This window comes from Heptranchias perlo, chromosome 2, assembly GCF_035084215.1.
Source record: "Heptranchias perlo isolate sHepPer1 chromosome 2, sHepPer1.hap1, whole genome shotgun sequence".
Lineage (NCBI taxonomy): Eukaryota > Metazoa > Chordata > Chondrichthyes > Hexanchiformes > Hexanchidae > Heptranchias > Heptranchias perlo.
The window spans coordinates 133,794,168-133,820,111 of NC_090326.1; the positions used below are offsets into that span (position 1 = coordinate 133,794,168).

Here is a 25,944-nt window from a genome sequence, read left to right on the forward strand (position 1 = left end):
ACCGCAGAGAGAGATGCGTCGCAGGAGGCACTACCCTCCGCACAGGGTGTACAGAGCGAGGCTCAGCTTCATGGACCTCTCCGAGGAGCAGTGCATACGGAGGCTCAGAGTCAATCGCCAGGTAGTCGCCGACATCTGCAGCCTCCTTAACGACGAGCTGCTCCCTGATGGACCAAGCAGCATCTTCTTACCTGTCGCCGTCAAAGTCACCACTGCCCTCAACTTCTTCGCATCCGGTTCCTTCCAGGGTGCCACCGGGGACATCACCGGGGTCTGTCAGTCCTCTGCACACAAGTGCATAAGGCAGGTCACCGATGGGTTGTTCCGCAGGGCCTCCCACTACATCAACTTCGCCATGGACGAGCGCAGCCAGATGGAGAGGGCGGTTGGATTCAATGCCATGGCCGGCTTCCCACGGGTGCAGGGTGTAATCGACTGCACCCACATCGCAATACGGGCACCTCCGCATGAGCCAGGGCTGTTCATCAACAGGAAGGGGTATCACTCCATGAACGCCCAGCTCATCTGTGACCACCGCCAGAGATTCCTACACGTGTGCGCCAGATACCCCGGCAGCTGCCACGATGCCTTCGTCCTCAGGGAGTCCGCCGTCCCGCCCATCCTGCAGGCACCCAACGCCGGCAACAGCTGGCTCCTCGGCGACAAGGGGTATCCCCGACACACGTGGCTCATGACACCTCTGAGGAACCCCATCACCGAGCCGGAGCGTCGGTACAATGACAGCCACACTGCTACCAGGTCTACAATTGAGCAGACCATAGGGCTTCTCAAGATGCGCTTCAGGTGCCTTGATCGTTCTGGGGGAGCGCTCCAATACACACCATTCAGAGTGGGACGAATCATAGTTGTCTGCTGTGCCCTGCACAACATGGCCCAACAGAGAGGGGTGCCGCTGGAGGAGGCCCCATCCACACCCGCCACCCACATTGAGGAAGGCGAGGGCGAGGAGGAGGAGGAGGAGGAGGAGGCGGAGGCGGAGGAGGAGGACGCGCCCGAGGATGTTGGACGACCCATGCGCCGAGCCGCGACTCACCGGGATGGTCGCCGGGCCAGGGACGCACTCATACGTCAACGGTTCTCCTAGAGTCAGACACTGCGAGGCGCTCGCATCTCCTCACCTGCACATGCGAGCGGCCATACCAGCCCCCTCCACTGAAGAGTGCTGCCAGTAATCCTGCACCCACAGCAGTGTGCCCAATGGGTGGCAGCAGGTGTTCGCCGTCATGATGGCCTCCACGGAACGCAACTATTGCACAAGCCGCGGAAGAATGGACGAGAGGTGGCAGGAGTGGTGAGAATAGACTATTTAATATCTGGAATGTGACATCATTTAAGAAACAAAGTACAAAATAATAAACACCCTGGTGTATTCCCTTTGTGATTATAAGGCCTTTGCAATTCTTCTCCGGGAACCCCTACGTGGTGCTACCCCTGTGGCTCCAGCAGAGGTAGTGGCAGGTTGCTCGTCTTCTTGCCTTGACCGGGTAGATGCTTTTGGCGGACGGCCCCTGGGTTTCGGTGCCCGTGAGGGCACCTCCACAGACTGCTCCTCCTGCACCGGGGCAGGGGCAGACTCGGCCACCTGGAGAGGAGGCACCATTGCGGGTGCTGGTTGAGAGGTGGGCGACGGGTGGGACGTGGGGACGCCTTGAGAGGCGTCCCCGCTTCCATGTCCCCGGTCACCATCATCCCTCTCTTGGCCTCGGCCCACATCACCCCTTCCACCCTGCTGGACGGCAGTTTGGATGGCATGTGTGAGGCCTTGCAAGGCCACCCCTAGTGTATCCCTCAGCCTGTTGGTGGCGTCGGAATGTTGCTCACCCTGAATCCGTACAGACGTTGTCAGGGCCTGCAAGGACTCGAAGTGGAGCTGTGCGTGACGCTCGAGGGAGGCCAGCCTGTCCTCCACCGCAGACAGTCCCGCACCTACCCGCGACACTGTGTCGCCGGTACCCTCCTGTGCCTGCGCCACCAATGCCCACATGCAGGAGGTGGACTCCTCCATCGCCTGCGCTATTGTGGACAATGCGCGCGGCACCTCTGCCAGCACCTCAGCAATTAGCTGGTGGCCCTCGACGACTCTCCTTTTCTCTGGTGGCCCCCTGGGTTCAGCATCTGGGTCCGGCTGAGCAGAGCCTGGAGATGAGTGCTCCCTCCGTCGCGGACCCTCCGCGGCTGCCCCTGCCACCAGGGTCTGCTCATGCTCACTCGTGCGCAGTGACTCACCAAGTGCGACCCCAACTAGTTGGCGAGGGGGACCCACCGAGGTGCGTGTCTCTGCGCTGGTGGATGGTTGGCTCTGATGTGACGATGCACCCTCAGAGACCGCCATGTCCTCTGAGGAATCGCCCTCCACGCTCGCTTGATCCAAAGACGGACCTGCAAGAGAACAGAGGGCACTTTGAGGCATGTGGACCAACTTGACAGTGCGCCTGATGGCAGGTGATGATACGGTCACTCGCGATCATGGGTGTTGAGTGTCAGCTTTCCCTTACCGGCCGTTTCGGCAGCGACACACTCGCCATCGGCCACCGACAGGCAATGTCGCGTGCGGGCGAGGTCGAGCGCCTCCACCTCTACGTCGGTGAGCTCCACCACTTGCGGCGGCCCACCTCCGGTGCGTGCCCTTTCGCGGTTGTTCTTGCTCCTCTTCTCCTGTGAAGGCTAGACACAGATGTGTGAGTGGGTGCGTCTTGCATCGCGAGACGCATCGAGCATCGGTGTGGTTGGGTTGAGCGTGGCGCGGAACGGATGGGAGGAAGTGTGGGCCACGTGCCCATCCCATTGCATGGGGATTGGGGTGTGTGGTAGTGTTCGGGTGGGGTCAGGGACGGTGGGTACTTGCGTGCACGGCGAGGATGGTGAATGAGTGGCTGTGAGGATTGCTGATGGAGCGCAGTGGTGGCTGTGCAGGATGGGGTTGTGATCTGCTTGGCGTGATGGTGGGGACGGGATGTGGGAGGGTGCGTTGGTGTACTCACCTTGCCAGACCTAGTCAGGTCATTGAAGCGCTTGCGGCACTGCTCCCAAGTCCTTGGGGTGTTGCCCCTGCTGCTCACCTCCGCCGCCGCCTCTGCCCATGCCTTCCTGGTTGCGGCGGCAGGGAACTTGCGCCCATCCTCAGGGAAGAGTGTTTCCCTCCTCCTCCTCACGCCCTCCAGCATCAGCTGCAGTGCCAGGTCTGAAAAACGGGGCGCAGCCTTTCCCCTTGGTTGAGCCATTCTCCCAGACCTCTTGCTTGCAGCAGGAGGGGCTTTGGGAGACTGCCCCTTTAACTGGAGCTCCTACATCGCGTCGACGGTACTGCGCATGCGCAGCCGGCCGGCACGCAGCTGGGGAGCGCAGAACCCGGAAGCAGGGCTTAATGGGTCCAATTATCCCGCGATCGCGTGGGGGACGCACACAATTACCCGTCCGCGTTTTCCACGCTCCCGGAGGACCACCCGCTGGGAACCCGCAGGCCTGCTAAATTCGAGCCCCATGAAGCCAGCTCCCCGCAAATGTCAATAATTTCCAGGAGTTTTTAACCTAAGTGATAACTGACGTTGAATATGCCCACTGTATTCAAAGTAGGCAGAATGATGGAGTGACATCACATGACATTTCCCATCATTACCGCCTTAGCAATGATGGGTGCAAGTAACACTAGCAAGATACTGGCATCCAGTGTTACTAAGGGCCAACACAAGACCTTTTAAGATTTAATTCCCCTGCACCAGAGTGATTATGGAGCAATCAATTCACTCTATTCCTCATAAATTTTATTTTCTCTAAGAATAAAAGCCAGCCCTGTTCCTGTTGCTGCAAATGTCCATGGCCTGCAGCAGCCATATTGCCACCCCTTAAGTGAACTCCCCAGCACAGGCGAGTTTCCCGCTAGGAGCTTGCTTGAAACATGCTAATATTTCAAGCAAGCTAATGAGGTTGATCCCCAAAAACACTCCAAGGTCAATGTGAGCAAGTCAGGCTGGCATAAAGCCTGCTACACCAACTTCACACTGGATGTCCAACAAAGCAGAAGATCTCAGCAGCTGAACCAACTTGCATTGCCTCCAGTAATGGATGGAATACTACTCGGATCTCTTCTTCAAGAAGATAATCCTAAATTGTTTATGTACATCCTCAGTTTCAGCCCATACACATTTAACACACTACAGAGAATTTGCTAATTTTCACATTTCCATTAGTTTTAGTGGGACAAATAATAGCTAATTTAATAAAATCAAAAGCAAGCATACTTAGAATTACATAGAATTTACAGCACAGAAACAGGTCATTTGGACCAACTGATTTGAGTCTCCTCCCATCCTACTTCTTTTAACCTTATCTGCATATCCTTCTATTCCTTTCTCCCTCATGTATTTATGTAGCTTCCCCTTAAAGGCATCTTTGCTATTCACCTTAACTAGTCCATATGGTAGTAAGTTCCACATTGTAACCACTCTCTGGGTAAAGATATTGCTCCTGAATTCTTTATTGGATTTATTAGCGACTATCTTATATTTACGGCCCATACTTTTGGACTCCCCCACAATTTTTTTTGTATTCGTTCATGGGATGTGGGCGGCACTGGCAAGGCCGGCATTTATTGCCCATCCCTAATTGCCCTTGAGAAGGTGGTGGTGAGCCGCCTTCTTGAACCACTGCAGTCCATGTGGTGAAGGTTCTCCCACAGTGCTGTTAGGAAGGGAGTTCCAGGATTTTGACCCAGCGACGATGAAGGAAAGGCGATATATTTCAAAGTCAGGATGGTGTGTGACTTGGAGGGGAACGAGCAGGTGGTGTTGTTCCCATGTGCCTGCTGCCCTTGTCCTTCTAGGTTGTAGAGGTCGCGGGTTTGGGAGGTGCTGTCGAAGAAGCCTTGGCGAGTTGCTGCAGTGCATTCTGTGGATGGTACACACTGCAGCCATGGTGAAGGGAGTTAATGTTTAGGGTGGTGGATGGGGTGCCAATCAAGCAGGCTGCTTTGTCCTGAATGGTGTCGAGCTTCTTGAGTGTTGTTGGAGCCGCACTCATCCAGGCAAGTGGAGAGTATTACATCATACTCCTGACTTGTGCCTTGTAGATGATGGAAAGGCTTTGGGGAGTCAGGAGGTGAGTCACTCGCCGCAGAATACCCAGCCTCTGACCTGCTCTTGCAGCCACAGTATTTATATGGCTGGTCCAGTTAAGTTTCTGGTCAATGGTGACCCCCAGGATGTTGATGGTGGAAGATTCAGCGATGGTAATGCTGTTGAATGTCAAGGGGAGGTGGAAACATCTTCTTTACATCTATCCTATTAAACCCCTTCATAACTTTAAAGACCTTTATTAGGTCACCCTTCAGCCTTCTCTTTTCTAGAGAAAAAAGCCCCAGCCTGTTTAATCTTTCCAAATAGTTATAACCCCTCAGTTCTGGTGTCATCCTTGTAAATCTTTTTTGGACCTTCTCCAGTGCCTCTATATCCTTTTGTAATATGGAGACCAAAACTGTACACAGTACTCCAAGTGTGGTCTAACCAAGGTTCAATACAAGTTTAACATAACTTCCCTGCTTTTCAATTCTATTCCTCTAGAATTGAACCCCAGTGTTTTGTTTGCATATAATAAATAAGTTCAAAAATATTTTGTGAGCTCCTGCCATAATAAAATGTGAAAACTCAACAAAAAAAACCTCCAACCAAAATCACAGCTCTAACTTATGTACTACATACTACCTCTTGTTGATTCAACAAGAATCAAAACTATTTTGTTTACATTCCCTTGAGACAAAACTTTAAAATGTTTCTGCCAGAAGTATCATTCCAGATGTATTAAATCTCATCTTCTTTGATTTTTTTAGCCTACAGTTTCAAATTGACACATAGGGCTCAATATTGAAATGGTGGCAGGTTGGCAGTGGGGGGTGAAGGCGCGCGTGGCAAACCCGAATAAAAAAAACTTACCTTTTCCGACACGATCGCGATATAATTGACGGTGATTAAAGTTGTTCCCGGGTTTCGCACCTGGCAAAGGGACGGGGGAGGGGGCATGGGGGGAGAGAAAGCGAGAGAGCGAGACGTCATCTGGCGCTGGAACAGAGAGTGGAGGGCGCTGAAGATCGGGGGGTGGGGGAGAGCGGAAGATCAGGGCGGATAGTGGTAGATCGAGAGGGGAGGGGGATGAGTGGAAGATTGGGGGGGGCAGTGGAAGATCGGGGGCAGAGGGGGAGAGTGGGAGATCGGGAGGGGGAGAGTGGGAGATCGGGAGGGGGAGAGTGGGAGATCGGGACGGGGGAACAGTGGGAGATCGGGAGGGGGGGACAGTGGGAGATCGGGGGGGAGGGGGGACAGTGGGAGATCGGGGGGGAGGGGGGACAGTGGGAGATTGGGGGGGAGGGGGGACAGTGGGAGATCGGGGGGGGAGGGGGGGACAGTGGGAGATCGGGGGGGGAGGGGGGGACAGTGGAAGATCGGGGGTGGGGGAGAGTGGGAGATCGGGAGGGGGAGAGTGGGAGATCGGGGGGGAGGGGGGACAGTGGAAGATCGGGGGGGGGGACAGCGGAAGATCGGGGGGGACAGCGGAAGTTCGGGGGGGACAGCGGAAGATCGGGGGGGCAGCGGAAGATCGAGGGGGACAGCGGAAGATCGAGGGGGACAGCGGAAGATCGAGGGGGAGGAGGGGGAGATCGGGGGGGGCGGAGGGGGAGATCGGGGGGGCGGAGGGGGAGATCGGGGGAGGAAATTGGGAGGGAAGAGGGGGTGAGTGGGAGATCGGGTGAGGGAGAGTGCGAGATCGGGGGGGGGGGAGTGCGAGATCGGGGGGGGGAGAGTGCGAGATCGGGGGGGGGAAGAGTGTGCGATCGGTGAGGGAAGAGTGCGAGATCAGGGAGGAGAGTGCGAGATCGGGGAGGAGAGTGCGAGATCGGGGAGGGGAGACTGCGAGATCGGGGAGGGGAGAGTGCGGGATCGGGGGGGGGAAGAGTCGGAGTTCGGGGAGGAAGAGTCGGAGGTCGGGGAGAGAGAGTCGGGGGTCGGGGGGGAGAGTCGTAGGTCAGGGGTCGGGGGAGAGGGGGAGGTCGGGGTGGAGAGGGGAAATCGGGGGGGGGAGAGGGGAAATCGGGGGGGGGGGAGAGGGGAAATCGGGGGGAGAGGGGGAGGTCGGGGGAAAGGGAGAGGTTGGGGGGAGATGTGGAGGTCGGGGGGAAAGGGGGAGGTCGGGGGGAAAGGGGGAGGTCGGGGGGAGGGGGGAGGTCAGAGAGGAAGACATCAGGGGTTGAGAGGGACATCGGGAGAGGGAGACATCGGGGGGAAAGGAGGACATTGGAGAGGTAGACATCGGATATCGGAGCAGGGTGGAAAGGTAGATTTATTTTGTTTTTTAAACTTTGTGCTATGGTTTTTTTTATTTCATTTAGGCGTGAATCGGAAGCCGTGGGAAAGCCGTCCAGATAAGTTAAAAATCGTTCTAGTGACTTACTCTGTCACAGGAAAGTGCCTTCAGTACCTCAATAAGGTACATTTGGCTCTTTAACTGTTATCACTTCCGTTTCCAGGTCACCCGAGCGCACATAGGTGGGTCCCTGGGAAACTATGAAGTCATCAGGTTGGAGCCGGCTTCCGGACTCAAACAGGATTTCCGCGATTTTCGGAGCCCCCTCCCGCTCCCAACGAACCCGCAATTTCCTCCTAAAATCATCCCCAAAGTACTCTAAGTACCTCAATGAAGTACATTTGGTTCTTTAACTATCATCCCGCTGGCTTTAATTGCCAGTGGGACTTCCGCATTCATGAGGCGCACGTGCGCACAGACACGTCTGTGGGGAACCCGGAAGTCAGTGGGTTGGAGCTGGCTACCTCACCCTCTTGGGATTTCCCCGATTTTCGCAGCTCCTGCAATTTCCTTTGAAAATCGGGGCCATAGTTTCTTTACAGAAGGTGTCAAAAAACAAATGAACAGACTGTCAGACAGACACTTGTTTGGTTTTTATGCTCCACAAGAGCCTCCTCCCTCCCTACTTCATCTAACCCTATCAGCATATCCAATGTTAAAACACTGAGAATCTTGCACATTTATCTAATGAAATAAATTTGTGAATGAGTACAGGAATGCTGGACTGCACATGCACTGTACTGGGAAATTAAGAACTTGACCTGCAGTTTGATCTACTAATCCTCAATTCTCCAATCCAAGTGACTGTACATTATTATTTGATAATATATGAATTAATGAAAAGAATCAATCTGATTGGCAAGGAGTGGAAGTATTTAGTTCCACATTCTTGCAAGCTTTGAAGGTCTGAAAGAGCACCATATGTTTTTTTTAAAGACCAGGGCATTGCTATGTTCTTAGATCAAATTTGAAAGAAATCACCTATTTACTAATGGCCATTAGGAATGTTCCAGCATGTTTCAAGAAGTAAGGAACATATCCTAATTAAAGCATTCAACTTAATAATCAGCTCTATATCCCCATTCTAGCATATAGCACATCAGGGCATTAATTATAGCCATTAAAGTAGCACCATATGGAGCTCCAAAATTAATTTAAAGAGATGCTTCAGGCCCTAACAGGAGTCACATGTCCATAGAACATAAAGAATATCTAATATCCAGTTCTCAGGCTCCAACAAAATACCACCATTCAAGCATCTAGCCGTTCCAGTTGGTTAAGAAGACACTCTTTTAAATTTCTGCAGTGTGAGTGGAGAGGTTAAATTTGGAGTTATCCATGGATAAGTCAGAATTTGCTAAGGCGCCCAATTCATAGATTTACATTCTCCCTGAAGTCATTTGGCTTGATTCTTTCTGGTACAGCTCAAATCATCAAGTAATGATAATGAAAAATGTTATAACTAGTGCAAATTTTATAAATGTGACTTCCTTTCTGAGATACTGAACTCAGAATCTGCTTAGAACTATTAGTATATGCGTGTGTTTGTTTTTTTTGTGTACTATATGCATATTCCTCACTCCTCCATCACCATCAAACCAGATGACCGACCTCGGTTCAATGAGGAGTGTAGAAGAGCATACCAGGAGCAGCAACAGGCATACCTGAAAATGAGATGCCAACCTGGTGAAGCTTTACCTCTCTACCCTCTCTACCCCAGAGGGCTGTGGATGCTGAGTCATTGAATATATTCAAGGCTGAGATAGATAGATTTTTGGACTCTAGGGGAATCAAGGGATATGGGGATCGGGCAGAAAAGTGGAGTTGAGGTTGAAGATCAGCCATGATCTGATTGAATGGCAGAGCAGGCTCAAGGGGCCGTATGGCTTACTCCTGCTCCTATTTCTTATGTTCTTATGAAGCTACAACACAGGACTTTGTGCATGCTAAACAGCGGAAGCAACATGCTATAGACAAAGCTAAGTGATCCTACAACCAATGGATCAGGTCAAAGTTTTGCAGTCCTGCCACATCCAGTCATGAACGGTGGTGGATAATTAAGCAACTAACATAACAAGGCTGAAGTCCTCAACCATCTTCAGCCAGAAGTGTCGAGTGGATGATCCTACTTGGCCTCCTCCAGAGGTGCTCACCCTTTCCAATCTCTGCAACCTCCTCCAGCCCTACATAACCCGACCTCTCTGTTCCTCCAACTCTGGCCTTTTGTGCATTCCCCCTCACTTTTCCCCTCCACTGGTGACCGTGTCTTCAGCCGCCTAGGCCTCACTCTCTTGCTTCTCTACCTCCCTACCTTCTTTAAACCCCACCACATTATCCAAGCTTTTGGTCACCCCTCCTAATATCTCCTTTGACTAGGTATCCATTTATCTCTGAGTATGCTTCTGCAAAGTGCCTTGGAACGTTTTCGACGTTTGGCGCTACATAAATACAACTTCTTCTTCTTCTTGTGATGAGGTTTGTGCCGCATGGCAGCTTCCAAAACTTACAAAAAAACCAAAAAATTAATGGTGAAATGTGGGAGTGTGGTCATCTTTGGCTGATTTTCCACTCAAGCAAGTTTTGCAATGTTCTGCATGGAAAGCAAAGCCTCGCAACATGAGGCCTAAACATATAAATTTGTCACGGGGCAAAACTTTGTTTCATCAGAAGGGAAATATGAACTTATAACAGTCCAAATACAAAATAAACTGGAACCGAATCCTGCTAATTTCATTTAAATTTGAATCATCCCCTGAATAATTTATCTAACTTGAGCAGACTGTAAAGACGATAATCTAATTGAGAGATTGAATATGGAATACTTTGTTAACTGACTACAACAGACCAGAAATATAGAATAACTCAATATCTAGCTCTAAGACTGTTATTTTGGAATTATTTATATAACTGAACAGATTGGAAACATGGAACAATTCACTTTCTTTGGAGCCAATTTGTGTCCTTTATGTAAATTCATTGGACTGGAAAATAGGCAGAGTCCCAGAACACTGGGTCTCCACTCATTTTATGTCAGATGCACACCTCTGAGGGGATTGGAGGTGGATGCAGTCAGCTCCTGCCTAATTCCAATGGGAGCTTCACTTAAATATTGAAGCGTGGAGAAGGACTTTCTGCACACAATTTCAATGTTTGGTGTGCTCAGGACCTCTCAGAGTAAATAACGTTGATTCAGTTAGGTGTCCAGGGTTGCTAGGGACTGGGAAGTCATATAGAAGTTCATTTAAATTGAACAATTATTTAAAGCTAACTGTGAATTTAAAGGGATGCAAAGGGAAGTGGCAGAATTTGGGGGGGTAGGTAAAAAATTCTTACAGGCTATTAAAAGACTTAAAAAGGCAACTCCATCCAATGGCTATGGCTGAAGGTGGAGAGGAAAAAGAATGGACAGGCAAGCAATGAAAGCTGATCTGCAGGCATGAGTCTGTAGGCAAGGAACATAGCAGCCCAACACCTGGCCACTTATTTGCTGGCTGCAGAAATGAAGGAGGTGATACATGGGGTTAAATTTCAACTTGGGCCACCCAGAACAAATGGGGTTGGTTGCAGCCCAAGACTGAGCCAATTTCAAAGGGGCCTACTGATGGGCAGCCAAACCATCTGCCTGTTTCAGGTGGTTGATCATTTAATATGCAATTCAGGGTCCTATGACATATATAGGACCCTGGTTGTCATTTTGGAACAGAACTCGGAGGAGGGTGCTTCGTGCATGCTCCATCCAGTTTCAGCTGGTGGTCCAGCCAAGGAGCAACCCAAAGGTAAATGAGAGGCGCCACGGCCACGGACAGGTGCGACAGTGAACTGGTTTACCAGTTTTCTTGGCATTTCTGTAAATTGCTTCCTTTAGTATTATACTGCGTTTTATCTCGTATGAGTTTGAGTACAGAGGTTGGTAAGGACAGAGAGTGAATTTCTAACGGAGTGAATTGCTAGCAGAGTGAGGACTTTCAACTGGGAATTTGGTGAGTGTGGGAATTAGGTGCAGAGGGGGAAGAAGGTGCTAAGTGATTTAAATCAAGGGACTATAAACTAATCAACCAACTTTTAAAACTTAAATTAAAAAATACATAAAATGAAAAAAACAAAGCAATTGCTCATTATTTCAAAATCAAGCGAAACCAATTTACTGAACATAATCTAGATCTCAAGTGATTCTATTAGTCTTAGAAATAAACTATTGATAATAAATAAATAAACAAAAACTTGAAATGGCAGTATAAGCTGTGTGTTGGGACTGTAATATGTGGGTGTTTGTGGACAGCGAGACTGTCCACAATTGCCATATCTACAGTAAATGTCTCTGGCTTGAGACACTCCGGTTCAGAATCTTTGAGCTGGAGTGCGAGTTAGAGACAGGGAGGGGGAGGAATATCTAGATAGTTTTCTCCAGAGTACAGTCACACCTCAGAGGAAAGCACAGGTACAGAAAGGGGAGAGTGTGACTGGGAACCTAAGAGAGGTAGAGAAGGTGGTCCCACAGACATTCGTTCTGTCCAACAGGTACAAGGTACTTGATACCCGTGAGGATAAGGATAAAAGCTGCAGGGAGGATGCCCAGAATGCTAACCATGGCACCATGAAGCATGAGGCAATCCAAGGGGAGGAGGATCAGAATAGAATGGTTGTAGACATGGGGGATTCTATAATTAGGGGGATACATAGCCTCCTCTGCAGTTGCGACCAACAGTCCAGGAGGGTGCGTTGCCTACATGGTGCAAGGGTAGAGGACATCTCTGAACAACAGGAGAGGAACTTGGAAAGGGAAGGAGAGGATCTGGTTGCCGTGGTCCATGTCGGCATCAATGACATAGGGAACAAGAAGGAGGAGGTCCTGCTAAGGGCATATTAGAAGCCAGGAATTAAATTAAAATGCAGGACCTCATGGGTGGTAACCTCAGGATTACTACTCGTGACACACACTACTTGACATAGGGATAAGCAGATTAGAAAGGTGAATGTGTGGCTGAAAGACTGGTGGAGGAAGGAGGGGTTCCATTTCATGGGACACTGGCACCAGTGCTGGGACAGGAAGGACTGTATCGCTGGGACGAGCTCTACCTGAAATGGGGTGGAACCAGTCCGAGCAGAAAGGATAAATAGGGCGGTGGACAAGGCTTTAAACTAGCAAGGTGGGAGGAGGGATCTGCTAGCAATAACAAAAGCCTAAAGATAAAAGAAACAGGAGATGAGTGTAAAGGTCAGAACAGGGTAAGGAATAAAGAGAACAAACAATCAAGGAACAAATACGGATATAAAACATAAAGTATAACAGGACTGTTAAAAATAAAGTAAAAAGACAAATTAAACTGCCTAAACAGCAATGTACACAGTGCTCAAAATAAAACGGGGGAACTAGACGCAATAATCCATAGCGAGGAACCAGAGGGGGAATAACTGAAACATGGCTACATAAAAACAGGACAGATAACTAAATATAGCAGGTTATAACATAATCAGAAAGGATAGGGAAGGAAGAAGGGGGGGGGGGTGAAGTCACTGTACTAATTAGTGATAACATAGGCAGCAGAAAAAAAGGGACATAACTAACAGAAGGATAGAAACAGAATCATAATATCATTAGGTTTAGAATAGTTATGGAAAAGGACAAGGAACAATTAAATGTGAAAATACTTAACTGGAGGAGGGTGAATTTCAATGAGTTAAAAAGGGATCTTGCCCAGGTGGATTGGAATCAAAAATTGGCAGGCAAAACAGTAATCAAACAATGGAAGGCCCTCAAGGAGGAGTTGGTTCGGGTACAGAGTAGACACATTTTCTACGAGGGGGAAAGGAAGGGCATCCAAAGCTAGAGTTTTATGCAAAATCTTTATAAAACATTGGTTAGGCCTCAGCTGGAGTTCAATACTGGGCACCACATTTTAGGAAGGATGCCAAAGTCTTAGAGATGGTGCAGAAGAGATTTACTACCAGGGATGAGGAACTTCGGTTATGTGGAGAGATTGGGAAAGCTGGGGCTGTTATCTTTAGACCAGAGTAATAAATTGGATAAAAGCTGGTTTTAAGGGGATCAGAATGGAAGTAGGGAAAATAAACTGGAAAAATTTATTGATAAACAAAGAAATAGAACAGTAGTGGAAAACATTTAAAATGGTGATCAATAGAGTCCAGGGGAAATATCTCCTACTAAATATCAAGGACAAACTAGCCAGTAATAACACACCATGGATAATTAAAGAAATAAGGGCAACATTGAAACTAAAGAAAAAGGCATACACTACACTACAAAGACAACAAAGCAGAAGATGACAAAAGGGAATGCGAAAAGGTTAGGAAAGAAGTAAAAAAAAACAATTAGGAAGCTAAAGAGAAACTACAAAATTAAATTATCAAGGAACATAAAAAGAAATAGTAGAGTATTCTACAGACACATAAATAACAAAAGAAAAATCAGGATAGAGATAGGGCCATTAAGGGACACACACGATAAACTCACAGGCAATGACAGCGAAATGGCAGAAATATTAAATAATTACTTTGCCTCCGTATTTACCAGGGAGACTAACATGGTGGGCATGACATTATAAGAAGAGATCAAAACCAATATATAAAAGACATTTAAGTTAGAAAGGGGGGAGATAATTGATAAACTAATCAAACTTAGAGAGGATAAAAACCCTGGTCTGTATGGATTGCATCCACGCATATTAAAAGAAGTTAGGGAAGGGATAGCAGAGGCACTATTACATATATATAAAAATTCATTAGAAAAGGGGATTGTGCCAGAGGATTAGTGGACAGCAAATGTGATTCCTATATTTTAAAAGGGAGATAGAACCGACAGAGATAGAACCAATAGAACATTGAATATATTCAAGGTTGAGATGAATAGATTTTTGGACTCTAGGGGAATCAAGGAATATGGGGATCGGGCAGGAAAGTGGAGTTGAGGTCAAAGATCAGCCATGATCTGACTGAATGGCAGAGCAGGCTCATGGGGCCACGTGGCCTACTCCTGCTCCTATTTCTTATGTTCTTAACCAGTCCAGGGAACTATAGACCAGTTAGCTTAATGTCAGTGGTAGGAAAGATTATGGAATCCGTACTGAAAGAGATTTCAAAAGAGGTCGTGCTTGACCAACCTTATTGAATTCTTTGAAGAAGTAACAGAAAGGGCAGACAAGAGTAGTGTAGTAGATGTAATATATTTGGATTTTCAAAAGGCCTTCGATAAGGTACCGCACAGTAGGCTTATGACTAAGGTCAGAGCATGTGGAGTCAGGGGACAAGTAGCAGAATGGATAGCAAGCTGGCAACAAAACAGAAATCAGAGAAGGGGTTAAGAACAGTTACTCAAACTGGCAAAAGGTGGGAAGTGGTGTTCCGCAAGGATCGGTGCTGGGACCACTGTTGTTCACCATTTACAAAAACCATTTGGACTTGGGAATTGGAAGTACAATTTCAAAATTTGCAGATGACATCAAATTGGGTGGGTATAGTTACTACTGAGGAGGACTACAATAAAACGCAGGAAGACATTAATAAACCTGTAGAATGGGTGTGTAATTTGCAAATGAATTTTAATATAGATAAGTGTGAGATGGTGCATTTTGGTAGGAAGAATAAGGAGGGCACATACTCCTTGGAAAATAAGAGTCTAAATGGGGTAGAGGAGCAGATGGATCTGGGGATACAGATACACAAATCACTAAAACTAGCGATACAGGTGAGTAAGGCCATAAAAAAAGCAAACAAGGCACTGGGGTCCATTTCTAGAGGGGTAGAATTGAAAAGCAGGGAAGTTATGTTAAACCACACTTTTGTTTTATTCGTTCATGGGATGTGAGCGTCGCTGGCGAGGCCAGCATTTATTGCCCATCCCTAATTGCCCTTGAGAAGGTGGTGGTGAGCCGCCTTCTTGAACCGCTACAGTCCGTGTGGTGAAGGTTCTCCCCCAGTGCTGCTAGGTAGGGAGTTCCAGGATTTTGACCCAGCGACGATGAAGGAACAGCGATATATTTCAAAGTCGGAATGTTGTGTGACTTGGAGGGGAACGTGCAGGTGGTGATGTTCCCATGTGCCTGCTGCTCTTGTCCTTCTAGGTGGTAGAGGGTGAGGGTTTGGGAGGTGCTGTCTAAGAAGCGTTGGTGAGAAGCTACAGTGCATCCTGTAGATGGTACACACTGCAGCCATAGTGCGCTGGTGGTGAAGGGGGTGAATGTTTAGGATGGTGGATGGGATACCAATCAAATGGGCTGCTTTGTTCTGGATGGTGTCAAGCTTCTTGAGTGTTGCTGGAGCTGCACTCATCCAGGCAAGTGGAGAGTATTCCATCACACTCCTGACTTGTGCCTTGTAGGTGGTGGAAAGGCTTTGGGGAGTCAGGAGGTGAGTCACTTGCCACAGAATACCCAGCCTCTGACCTGCTCTTGTAGCCACAGTATTTATGTGGCTGGTCCAGTTAAGTTTCTGGTCAATGGTGACCCCCAGGATGTTGATGGTGGAGGATTCGGTGATCGTAATGCCGTTGAATGTCAAGGGGAGGTGGTTAGATTCTCTCTTGTTGAAGATGGTCATTGCCTGCCACTTGTCTGGCGCGAATGTTACTTGCCACTTATCAGCCCAAGCCTGGATGTTGTCCAGGTCTTGCTGCATGTGGGCATGGACTGATTCATTATCTGAGGAGTTGCGAATGGAACTGAACACTGTGCAATCATCAGCGAACATCCCCATTTCTGACCATATGATGGAGGGAAGGTCATTGATGAAGCAGCTGAAGATGGTTGGGCCTAGGACACTGCCCTGAGGAACTCCTGCAGCAATGTGCTGGGGCTGAGATGATTGGCCTCCAACAACTGCTACCATCTTCCTTTGTGCCGATGACACAAAGATTGGTGGCATTGTAAGCAGTGTAGATGAAAACATAAAATTACAAAGGGATATTGATAGATTAGGTGAACGGGCAAAATTGTGGCAAATGGAATTCAATGTAGACAAATGTGAGGTCACCCACTTTGGATCAAAAAAGGATAGAACAGGGTACTTTCTAAATGGTAAAAAGTTAAAAACTGTGCATGTCCAAAGGGTCTTAGGGGTTCAGGTACAAAGATCATTGAAGTGTCATGAACAGGTGCAGAAAATAATCAAGAAGGCTAATGGAATGCTGGCCTTTATATCTAGAGGACTAGAGTACAAGGGGGCAGAAGTTATGCTGCAGCTATACAAAACCCTGGTTAGACCGCACCTGGAATATTGTGAGCAGTTCTGGGCACCGCACCTTCGGAAGGACATATTGGCCTTGGAGGGAGTGCAGCGTAGGTTTACTAGAATGATACCCGGACTTGAAGGGTTAAGTTACGAGGAGAGATTACACAAATTGGGGTTGTATTCTCTCGAGTTTAGAAGGTTAAGGGGTGATCTGATCGAAGTTTCTAAGATATTAAGGGGAACGGATAGGGTGGATAGAGAGAAACTATTTCCGCTGGTTGGGGATTCTAGGAGTAGGGGGCACAGTTTAAAAATTAGAGCCAGACCTTTCAGGAGCGAGATTAGAAAACATTTCTACACACAAAGGGTTGTAGAAGTTTGGAACTCTCTTCCGCAAACGGCAATTGATACTAGCTCAATTGCTAAATTTAAATGTGAGATAGATAGCTTTTTGGCAACCAAAGGTATTAAGGGATATGGGCCAAAAGCAGGTATATGGAGTTAGATCACAGATCACCCATGATCTTATCAAATGGCGGAGCAGGCACGAGGGGCTGAATGGCCTACTCCTGTTCATATGTATGACTCCAGTCACTGGAGAGTTTGTCCCGATTCCCATTGACTTCAATTTTACTAGGGCTCCTTGGTGCCACACTCAGTCAAATGCTGCCTTGATGTCAAGGGCAGTCACTCTCACCTCACCTCTGGAATTCAGCTCTTTTGTCCATGTTTGGACCAAGGCTGTAATGAGGTCTGGAGCCGAGTGGTCCTGGCGGAACCCAAACTGAGCATCGGTGAGCAGGTTATTGGTGAGTAAGTGCCGCTTGATAGCACTGTCGACGACACCTTCCATCACTTTGCTGATGATTGAGAGTAGACTGATGGGGCGGTAATTGGCCGGATTGGATTTGTCCTGCTTTTTGTGGACAGGACATACTTGGGCAATTTTCCACATTGTCGGGTAGATGCCAGTGTTGTAGCAGTACTAGAACAGCTTGGCTAGAGGTGCAGCTAGTTCTGGAGTTCAAGTCTTCAGCACCACAGCTGGGACATTGTCAGGGCCCATAGCCTTTGCTGTATCCAGTTCACTCAGCCATTTCTTGATATCACGTGGAGTGAATCGAATTGGCAGAAGACTGGCTTCTGTGATGGTGGGGATATCGGGAGGAGGCCGAGATGCATCATCCACTTGGCACTTCTGGCTGAAGATGGTTGCAAACGCTTCAGCCTGGTCTTTTGCACTCCCGTGCTGGACTCCGCCATCATCGAGGATGGGGATGTTTGCAGAGCCTCCTCCTCCCATTAATTGTTTAATTGTCCACCACCATTCACGACTGGATGTGGCAGGACTGCAGAGCTTTGATCTGATCCGTTGGTTGTGGAATCGTTAGCTCTGTCTACAGCATGTTGCTTCCGCTGTTTAGCATGCATGAGTTGTAGCTTCGCCAGGTTGGCACCTCATTTTTAGGTACGTCTGGTGCTGCTCCTGGCATGCTCTTCTACACTCCTCATTGAGCCAGGGTTGATCAACACTTGGAGTACTGAGAACAGTTCTGATCTCCATATTATGAAGAGGATATAGAGGCACTGGAGAAGGAGCAAAAAAAGATTTACTTGGATGATACCAGAACTGAGAGATTATACCTATCAGGAAAGATTGAGCAGGATGGGACTCATTTCTCTAGAAAAGAGAAGACTGAGGGGTGACCTGATAGAGATCTTTAAGATTATGAAAGGGTTTGGTAGGGTAGATGTATGGAGGATGTTTCCACTTGCAGGGCAGACCAGAACTAACAGCCATAAATATAAGGCAGTCACTAATAAATCCAATAGGGAATTCAGGAGAAACTTCCTTACCCAAAGAGTGGTTAGAATGTGGAACTCGCTACCACAAGGAGTAATTGAGGCGATTAGCATAGATACATTTAAGGGGAAAGTCGATAAACACATGTGGGAGAAAGGAATAGAAAGATATGTTGATGGGGTTAGATGAAGAAGAGTGGGAGGAGGCTCGTGTGGAGCATAAACACTGGCATAGACCTGTTAGGCTGAATAGCCTATTTCTGTGCTGTGCATTCCATTTAAGTCTATGTACATCAAGTTACATCGAAACTAAAGCACAGAAACAGGCCACTCGGCCCAACTGGTCTGCACCAGCGTTTATGCTCCACACAAGCCTCTTCCCTCCCTACTTCATCTAACCCTATCAGGATACGCCTCTTGTCCTTTCTCCCTCATGTGCTTATCTAGCTTCCTTTAAAATGCATCTATGCTATTTGCCTCAACTACACCTTATGGTTCCACATTCTTACCACTCTTTGGGTAAAGACGTTTCTCCTGAATTCCCTCTTGGATTTATTAGTGACCATCTTACATTGATGACCTCTAGTTCTGGACTCCCCCACAAGTGGAAACATCCTCTACATCTACCCGATCAAACCCTATCATTATCTTAAAGGCCTCTATTAGGTCACCCCTCAGCCTTCTCTTTTGTAGAGAAAAGAACCTCAGCCTTTTCAGCCTTTCCTGATAAGGATATCCTCTCAGTTCTGGTATTATCCTTATGAATCTTTTTTGCACCCTCTCCAATATCTTTATATCCTTTCTATAATATGGAGACCACAACTGTGCACAATACTACAAGTTGTTTTAACCAAGGCTCTATATAAGTTCAACATAATTTCTTTGCTTTTCAATTCTATCCCTCTAGAAATGAACCCTTGTGCTTGATTTGCCTTTCTTATGGCCTTATTAACCTATGTTGTACTTTTAGTGATTTGTGTATCTGAACCCCTAGATCCCTTTGCTCCTCTATCCCGTTTGGATTCTTATTATCCAAGCAGTACCTGGCCCCCTTATTCTTCCTACCAAAATGCACCTCCTCACAATTATCTGTTATGAAATACCCACCCATTCTGCAAGTTTATTGTAATTTATTTTTGTGATGCCAGGGGGAACAGGTGTGCTCTTCTGGGCTGCAGAGAAATAACCTGGCTGGTACTGCATGGGGCCCCCTGTGAACAAAACCCCCACCCCCACAAACCATCTTTTTCTGAGCGAGGCCAGACTCTGACCCGCCAAATATTGTGTCAGTCTGGAGCTGTCGGGCTGCCCCAAGGCATCCATTTGACGCTCACAGCTCGTTAGCGGCATGGTAATGACGCCCTCCTATCAGCACTATCGGACAGCTGGTCAGCATTGTTAAAATCTGGCTCATGAGGTGATTGAGAGCTCTCCACTGCACCATCCTTATAAGTCAGCACTGCAGTAAGCATGGTAGGAGGTGGAGACATGGTATGGAGGTGAGCCATATGGTTCATTTTAGTCGCAGGTGTCCTTGCAGGAGATGACACAGTTCTGTATCTGGTTATCTGCTAACCTGGACGCTGTGAAGATATTTCTCTACGTCATTGCCAGGCAGATGCAATACCAATATAGGTACGATGTGGAGATGCCAGTGATCGACTGGGGTGGACAAATGTAAGGAGTCGCACAACACCAGGTTATAGTCCAACAGCTTTATTTGAAATCACAAGCTTTCAGAGCTTTGCTCCTTCGTCAGGTGGAGCAAAGCTCCGAATGCTTGTGATTTCAAATAAAGCTGTTGGACTATAACCTAATATAGGTACGGTAGTATAGTGGTTATGTTACCTGGACTAACAATTCAGCGAACACGAGTCCAAATCCTGCCATTGCAGTTTGAAAATTGGAATTCAATTTAAAAAAATAATCTGGGATAAAAAAAGCTTATATCAGTAAAAGTGACCAGGAAGCTGTCGGATTGTTGAAAAAATCCAAATGGTTCACTAATGTCCTTTAGGGTATTTAGGGGATGTCCTTACCTGATCTAGTCTTTATGTGACTCCAGTCCCACATCAATGTGGCTGACCCTTCACTTCTGTCTTAAGTGGCCTTGCAAGCCACTCAGTTGTATAAAACCACCAGCAGTGGTTCAAGAGAGCCCAGCACCTCCTTCGCAGGGCAACTGGGGATGGGCAATAAATGCCAGCCTTGCCAGCTGAGAATAAATAAACAGCCACATCCCGAGAATAAATATTGAAATGTTTTCCCATAAATATGGTTGGCGGCATCTTGGTGGGGGCAGCCAATCAGGTATCCTGGCTTTTGAATCACACTGGCATATCTTCCTTCATGCAGCATTACATGCTGTGATCAGGGTGCTTCTGAAGAACCATAGAGCACAATGGTTAGTCAGGCCTTCACATATCATACCTGTGTCCTTGGATCTGTTATCACAGCTTCCCTTGGGAATAGTAGCCCCCTCCCCATTCACTGGTTGTTCGCTAAAGCAAGGTATGTGTACCTTTGTGTGCAAATGGGGGTGTGCAGGTACCAGCAGATGGGCATAGAACTTCTCTGGTGCATCTGACCTGTCTGACATCCTTCTGTTGTTCCTCTTCCTCTTCCTTCAAAAAGCCGAGATGGGAGTAATGTTGCTGGTTTGGGAAAAATAATCTGTTGAACAATTATCTCAAAGGCTCATGAGAACCTACGTGCCAGCAGAAATAAAAAAAAATGGGCCTGAAATTGGCCAAACCTACATTAGTGCGGTCCCTGATCTTGTCTAAGTCAGATTCTGAACTGTGAATAATTATGCACATATGCTGACCTCAAAATTCAGAGATATTAGCATTCTGGCAATTTTTGCACTCATTCTTAATCATTTAGAACTGACTTACTCATGAAAATGAGCCTCTATGTGTGCAAGGCATACTGAATGGAAAACAGAGAAATAAAACAGTGGTGGAGGAGAGAGTGAGAGGGAGACTGTGGGCCCGATTTTAGCACCCGCTGTCGGGTGCGTTCTCGGCGGGGGGGCCTCGAAAATCGGGAAATCCAGGATCCCGAACGGATCCTGCCTCGATCCCGCCCACTTCCGGGTTCCCCGCTGAAGCGCCGGCGTGCGCGCGCAGCCCCCGCTGGTGGGAATCCCGCAGGCAATTAAAGCCAGCGGGATGCCACTTGAGAGTATTTATTTAGCTATTTCAGGTCATTAACTGACCTGATTAAGGGTCTGTGTGTGATTTTGCATCAACATGGGACTGTTTCCCACACTGGGGGAAACACTCCCAGCTCGAATGGACGTGTTGCAGCTGTCAGCCTGTGGCAGCTGCAAAGGTCCATTTGACAGGTGGGGGGGGGGGGGGGAGACCCTCACCCATTGCAGGAGGCCACTCTGTCACTTGGGACAAAGTTTGGCCTCCACCACCCTCCTCCTGACGGTCAAAATCACCAACCTGCACACTTACCCCGGGGTCCGGAGACATGTACCTACCTTGCGGACCCCCTCAGATCTACATCTTGCGGATGGGGGCCGCCATAGATGCAGTCATGAGGGCGAACAGCATCACCAGCCTCACCAGCCTCGCCATCCACGCCGTCCACCTCTGACACGTGGAGCTCCACAACACAGTGCTGTGATACATCCACCTGTACAGCAGGAGGGAGGGCTACCGCAGAGAGAGATGCGTCGCAGAGGGCACTACCCTCGCCACAGGGTCCACAGACCGAGGCTCAGCCTCCTGGACCTCTCTGAGCAGCAGTGCACACGGAGGCTCAGAGTCACTCGACATGTAGCCGTGGACATCTGCAGCCTCTTTCATGCCGAGCTGCTCCTGGCTGGCCCGTGCACCATCTTCCTACCTGTTGCTGTCAAAGTTACCACTGCCCTCCCGAGCTTCTCTTCCACAGCCTTCCAGGGTGCAACTGGGGACATCGCCGATGTCTCTCAGTCGTCTGCGCAGAAGAGCCCTGCAAATACACCTACACCCACTCTGCAGTGACACAATGGGTGGCATCAGTGGTGGGTCCTTATAGTGATACCCAGGAGCGGGCATTATTGCACAAACCGGACAGGATTCACGAAGATATGGCAGCAGTGGTGCCAATATAATGTGTGATGTGAGTTGTTCTGAAATTCAATAGAAATAGCAACCATGACAAACCCTCAAACACCCTTGCGCATCCCCTTCATGCTCACAACACGTTTGCCTTACGCTGCCTACTGCACATATGTGATGCATGCCCTGTTTGCTGCAGCACAGGTGGTGGCAGGTTGAGTGAGGCTGGCCGTGAGAGAGATGCACGAGAGGGTGAGTATGGGATAGAGCCATGAGATTGTATGAGGATTGGGTTGCGTGGTAGTGGTGGGGTGAGTACTGGTGAGGTGAGTAGGTGCAGGTAAGATGAGGATGGGGTTTGAGTGGGTATGAGGGGTGATGTGACAGAGTAGTGTTGGCAGTGCCGAAGGAGATGTGGGGTGGGGGCAGTGATGTGGCAGACTGATGTGTAGGGGAAAGACTACGTGTACTCACTTTGGCTGACCTACTGAGGTCATTGGACCGCCTCCTGCACTGTGTGCAGGTGGGCGATATGTTGGTGGCGCAGGTGACCCCCTCTGCCACCTCGAGCCAGCCCTTCCTGGTGGCGGAGGCGGGCCGCTTCCTCCCGCCCGCCGGGTGGAAGATCTCTGTCTTCCCCCTCCTCCTCACCCCATGTATTGATACCTGGGGTGAGGCATCATTAAACTGGGAGCAGCCTTCCCCCTGGGCTGCGCCATGCAGTCATCTTTGCTATTGGTTGCAGCATCTGTCAGTGGAGGACTGCCCCTTTAAATAGAGCGCCTCCAGCTGACAGATCTTTCCGCGCATGTGCAGCCCGCCCGACGCGCAGATCACCAGCGGGGAACCCGGAGGAGCAGGTAAGTGGCTCCAATTCGTGGGTTGCCTGCTACGATCGCGCGGGAAACCCACTAATTTCACCGGGCGCGTTACCCACGCGCCCGCTTGCCCACCCGCTGAGAACCCGCACCCCTGCTAAAATCGGGCCCTGTGTGACAGCATAGAGAGTAGGAAACATGTAGATGAGGCAGGGAAAGAGAAATACAGAAAGAGGAGCTGTAAAAGAGTGAGGGAGCGTCACAGAGAAAAATACAGATGCTAACAAAAATGTGTGACAGCCATGTAGAGAGAGAAAGACAGACAGAGAATGACGAACAGAAAGACAGAAAGAGAGAAAAAGAATTAGAGAAATGGGAAAGAAGCAAAGAAGGTTACATATGGAAAGAGACATTTGTTTTTATTGTTTTCCATTAGCTATATCATGGGATCAACCAATAATAAAATATGGAAAAAGTACATACGACATATTTTCAGCATCAACAGCACATTCTCCCACTGCTTTGGTGACGTTTACAAGAAGAGCATGGTTAGTTCCAGTTAGAAGATTGACCAATGGATCGATTCCTCCGGACCTCCTGATAATGGCCCGAATAACGTGGTCTCGTGCACATTGCCCTAGCGCTCCTACGACATTGATAAGGACTTCCTCAGGTTGGCCAACCAATAGATTAATCAAAGTTTCTATAATTCTTAAGTGTTTAAACCTAGAAAGAAGTGATTTAAAAATTCCACATTAGAATATTTTTTAAAAATCTACACATGTACAGCAAGCTGTCTGAATGTTTACAGTTGCATATTTACAAACAGCAGATTGTGGACTATTCCACATTCTGCTGTTTATAAATATGTGTATTTTTAGCAGATTGCTACTTTCAACATTAATATAGAGGCATTCCACTGTGCATAAATATTACTATGAATATATATTAGTATGAATAGATTCTCATTGAGATTTATCTGCATTCAAAACCTCTATCTCTCTCTCCTCCTTTAAGACGTTCCTTAAAACCTACCTCTTTCACCAAGCTTTTGGTCACCTGTCCTAATACCTCCTTATGTGGCTTGGTATCAAATTTTGTTTGAAAATCGCTGCTCTGAAGCACCTTGGGATGTTTTACTACGTTAAAGGCGCTATATGAATGCAAGTTGTTGTATAAAATCACTCAGACAATAAATTTGGACAAAAATGATGCCCATCTCATCTGAAGATCTGATTAATCAAACAGCTTCTCAACATTTAATCATCTGAACAGTCATCGCCCCTCAAAAAGTAATCCACTGTGAAGCACATAGAAATAGTCTGACATGGAAGATACTAGATAAATGCAAGTATTGTTAAATAGACAATTTTATTATCAGAGTGATCTTGAGGCAAGCATTACTAAAAGCAATGCATCTGATTAGTATGTTGCTTTTGTGATGGTAGGAGATCCCAAACCCTTGTTCAATAATGCCCCCAATCCCTTGCAAGAGATAATGAGTGTATTCTGCCTACTCAATAATTTATTTTCTAAATGTTTCCACTATACTTATTAAAGTCTTACACAATAGCTTTTCCAAAATGATAGTAATGTCTCACAATAAAGATCTCTAGATCAGCATTCTGAAGACTGAAGTAATAAATCAAGATAACTGCTTCATTTTGCTTCAACTGAAATTTAGATTAAAATTGTTCTTTATTTTACTTGTTATTTTAAAAATAAATCAAATTTATAAGTGGTTATTCTTTTAGTAACAATTCCCCCTTCGTATTTGTTGCTCATAGCCAAGATGTCCTACTCATCTACGTCATTCTACAAGACTGCACCAGTAATTTCTGCAGAATTTTTCCCGGTCTCCTGCTGTAACTTCAGCGGTAACTCCAGAAATTGGGGAAGTCCCCACAGGAATTACACCACCAGTATGTAAAGTTCATCTGCAGAGCTGGAGGAATATTTTGGGGCCTTGAATTTTAACCGTCCAATTTCTGAGATGCTGCTTCTGAGATTATAACAGTATAAGCTGAATAAGCTGTTTTCCACCACCATTCTACAATGGACTTGGTTATAGGGAATGAGGCGGGCCAACTGGAGCAAGTGTCAGTGGGGGAGCATTTGGGGAGCAGCGATCATAGTATCATAAGGTTTAGAATAGCTATGGAAAAGGACACGGACAACTCTAAAGTAAAAATATTCAATTGGAAGAGGGCCAATTTCAATGGGATGAGAACAGATTTGGCCCAGGTAAATTGGAATCAAAGATTGGCAGGCAAAACTGTCATTGAACAGAGGGCGGCTTTTAAAGAGGAGATGGTTCAGGTATAGTCTAGGCACATTCCCACGAGGCAGAAAGGTAGGGCAACTGAAGCCAGAGCTCCCTGGATGACAAAAGAGATAGTGAGTAAGATGAAACGGAAAAAAGGGGTGTATGACAGATGTCAGGTTGATAACACAAGTGAGAATCAGGCAGAATATAAAAAGTTCAGAGGGGAAGTGAAAAAGGAAATAAGAGGGGCAAAGAGAGAAAATGAGAATAGACTGGCAGCCAACATAAAGGGAATCCAAAAGTCTTCTACAGGCATGTAAACAGTAAATGGGTAGTAAGAGGAGGGGTGGGGCTGATTAGGGACTGTAAAGGAAGCAGAGGGGATGGCTGAGGTACTAAATGAGTACTTTCCACCTGTCTTTACCAAGGAAGAAGATGCTGCCAG

General features: G+C 47.6%; 1 protein-coding gene across 3 annotated transcripts in view; it reads right to left on the bottom strand.

Moving 5' to 3' along the window:
* Positions 1-25,944, bottom strand: part of odad2 (outer dynein arm docking complex subunit 2) — a 347,977-nt gene that overhangs the window by 111,659 nt on the left and 210,374 nt on the right. For all 3 annotated transcript variants that reach the window (XM_068007170.1, XM_068007171.1, XM_068007169.1), the window contains exon 16: positions 23,717-23,959. In XM_068007170.1, coding sequence (XP_067863271.1) covers positions 23,717-23,959 — 243 coding nt within the window. The remainder of the gene's footprint in view (positions 1-23,716; positions 23,960-25,944) is intronic.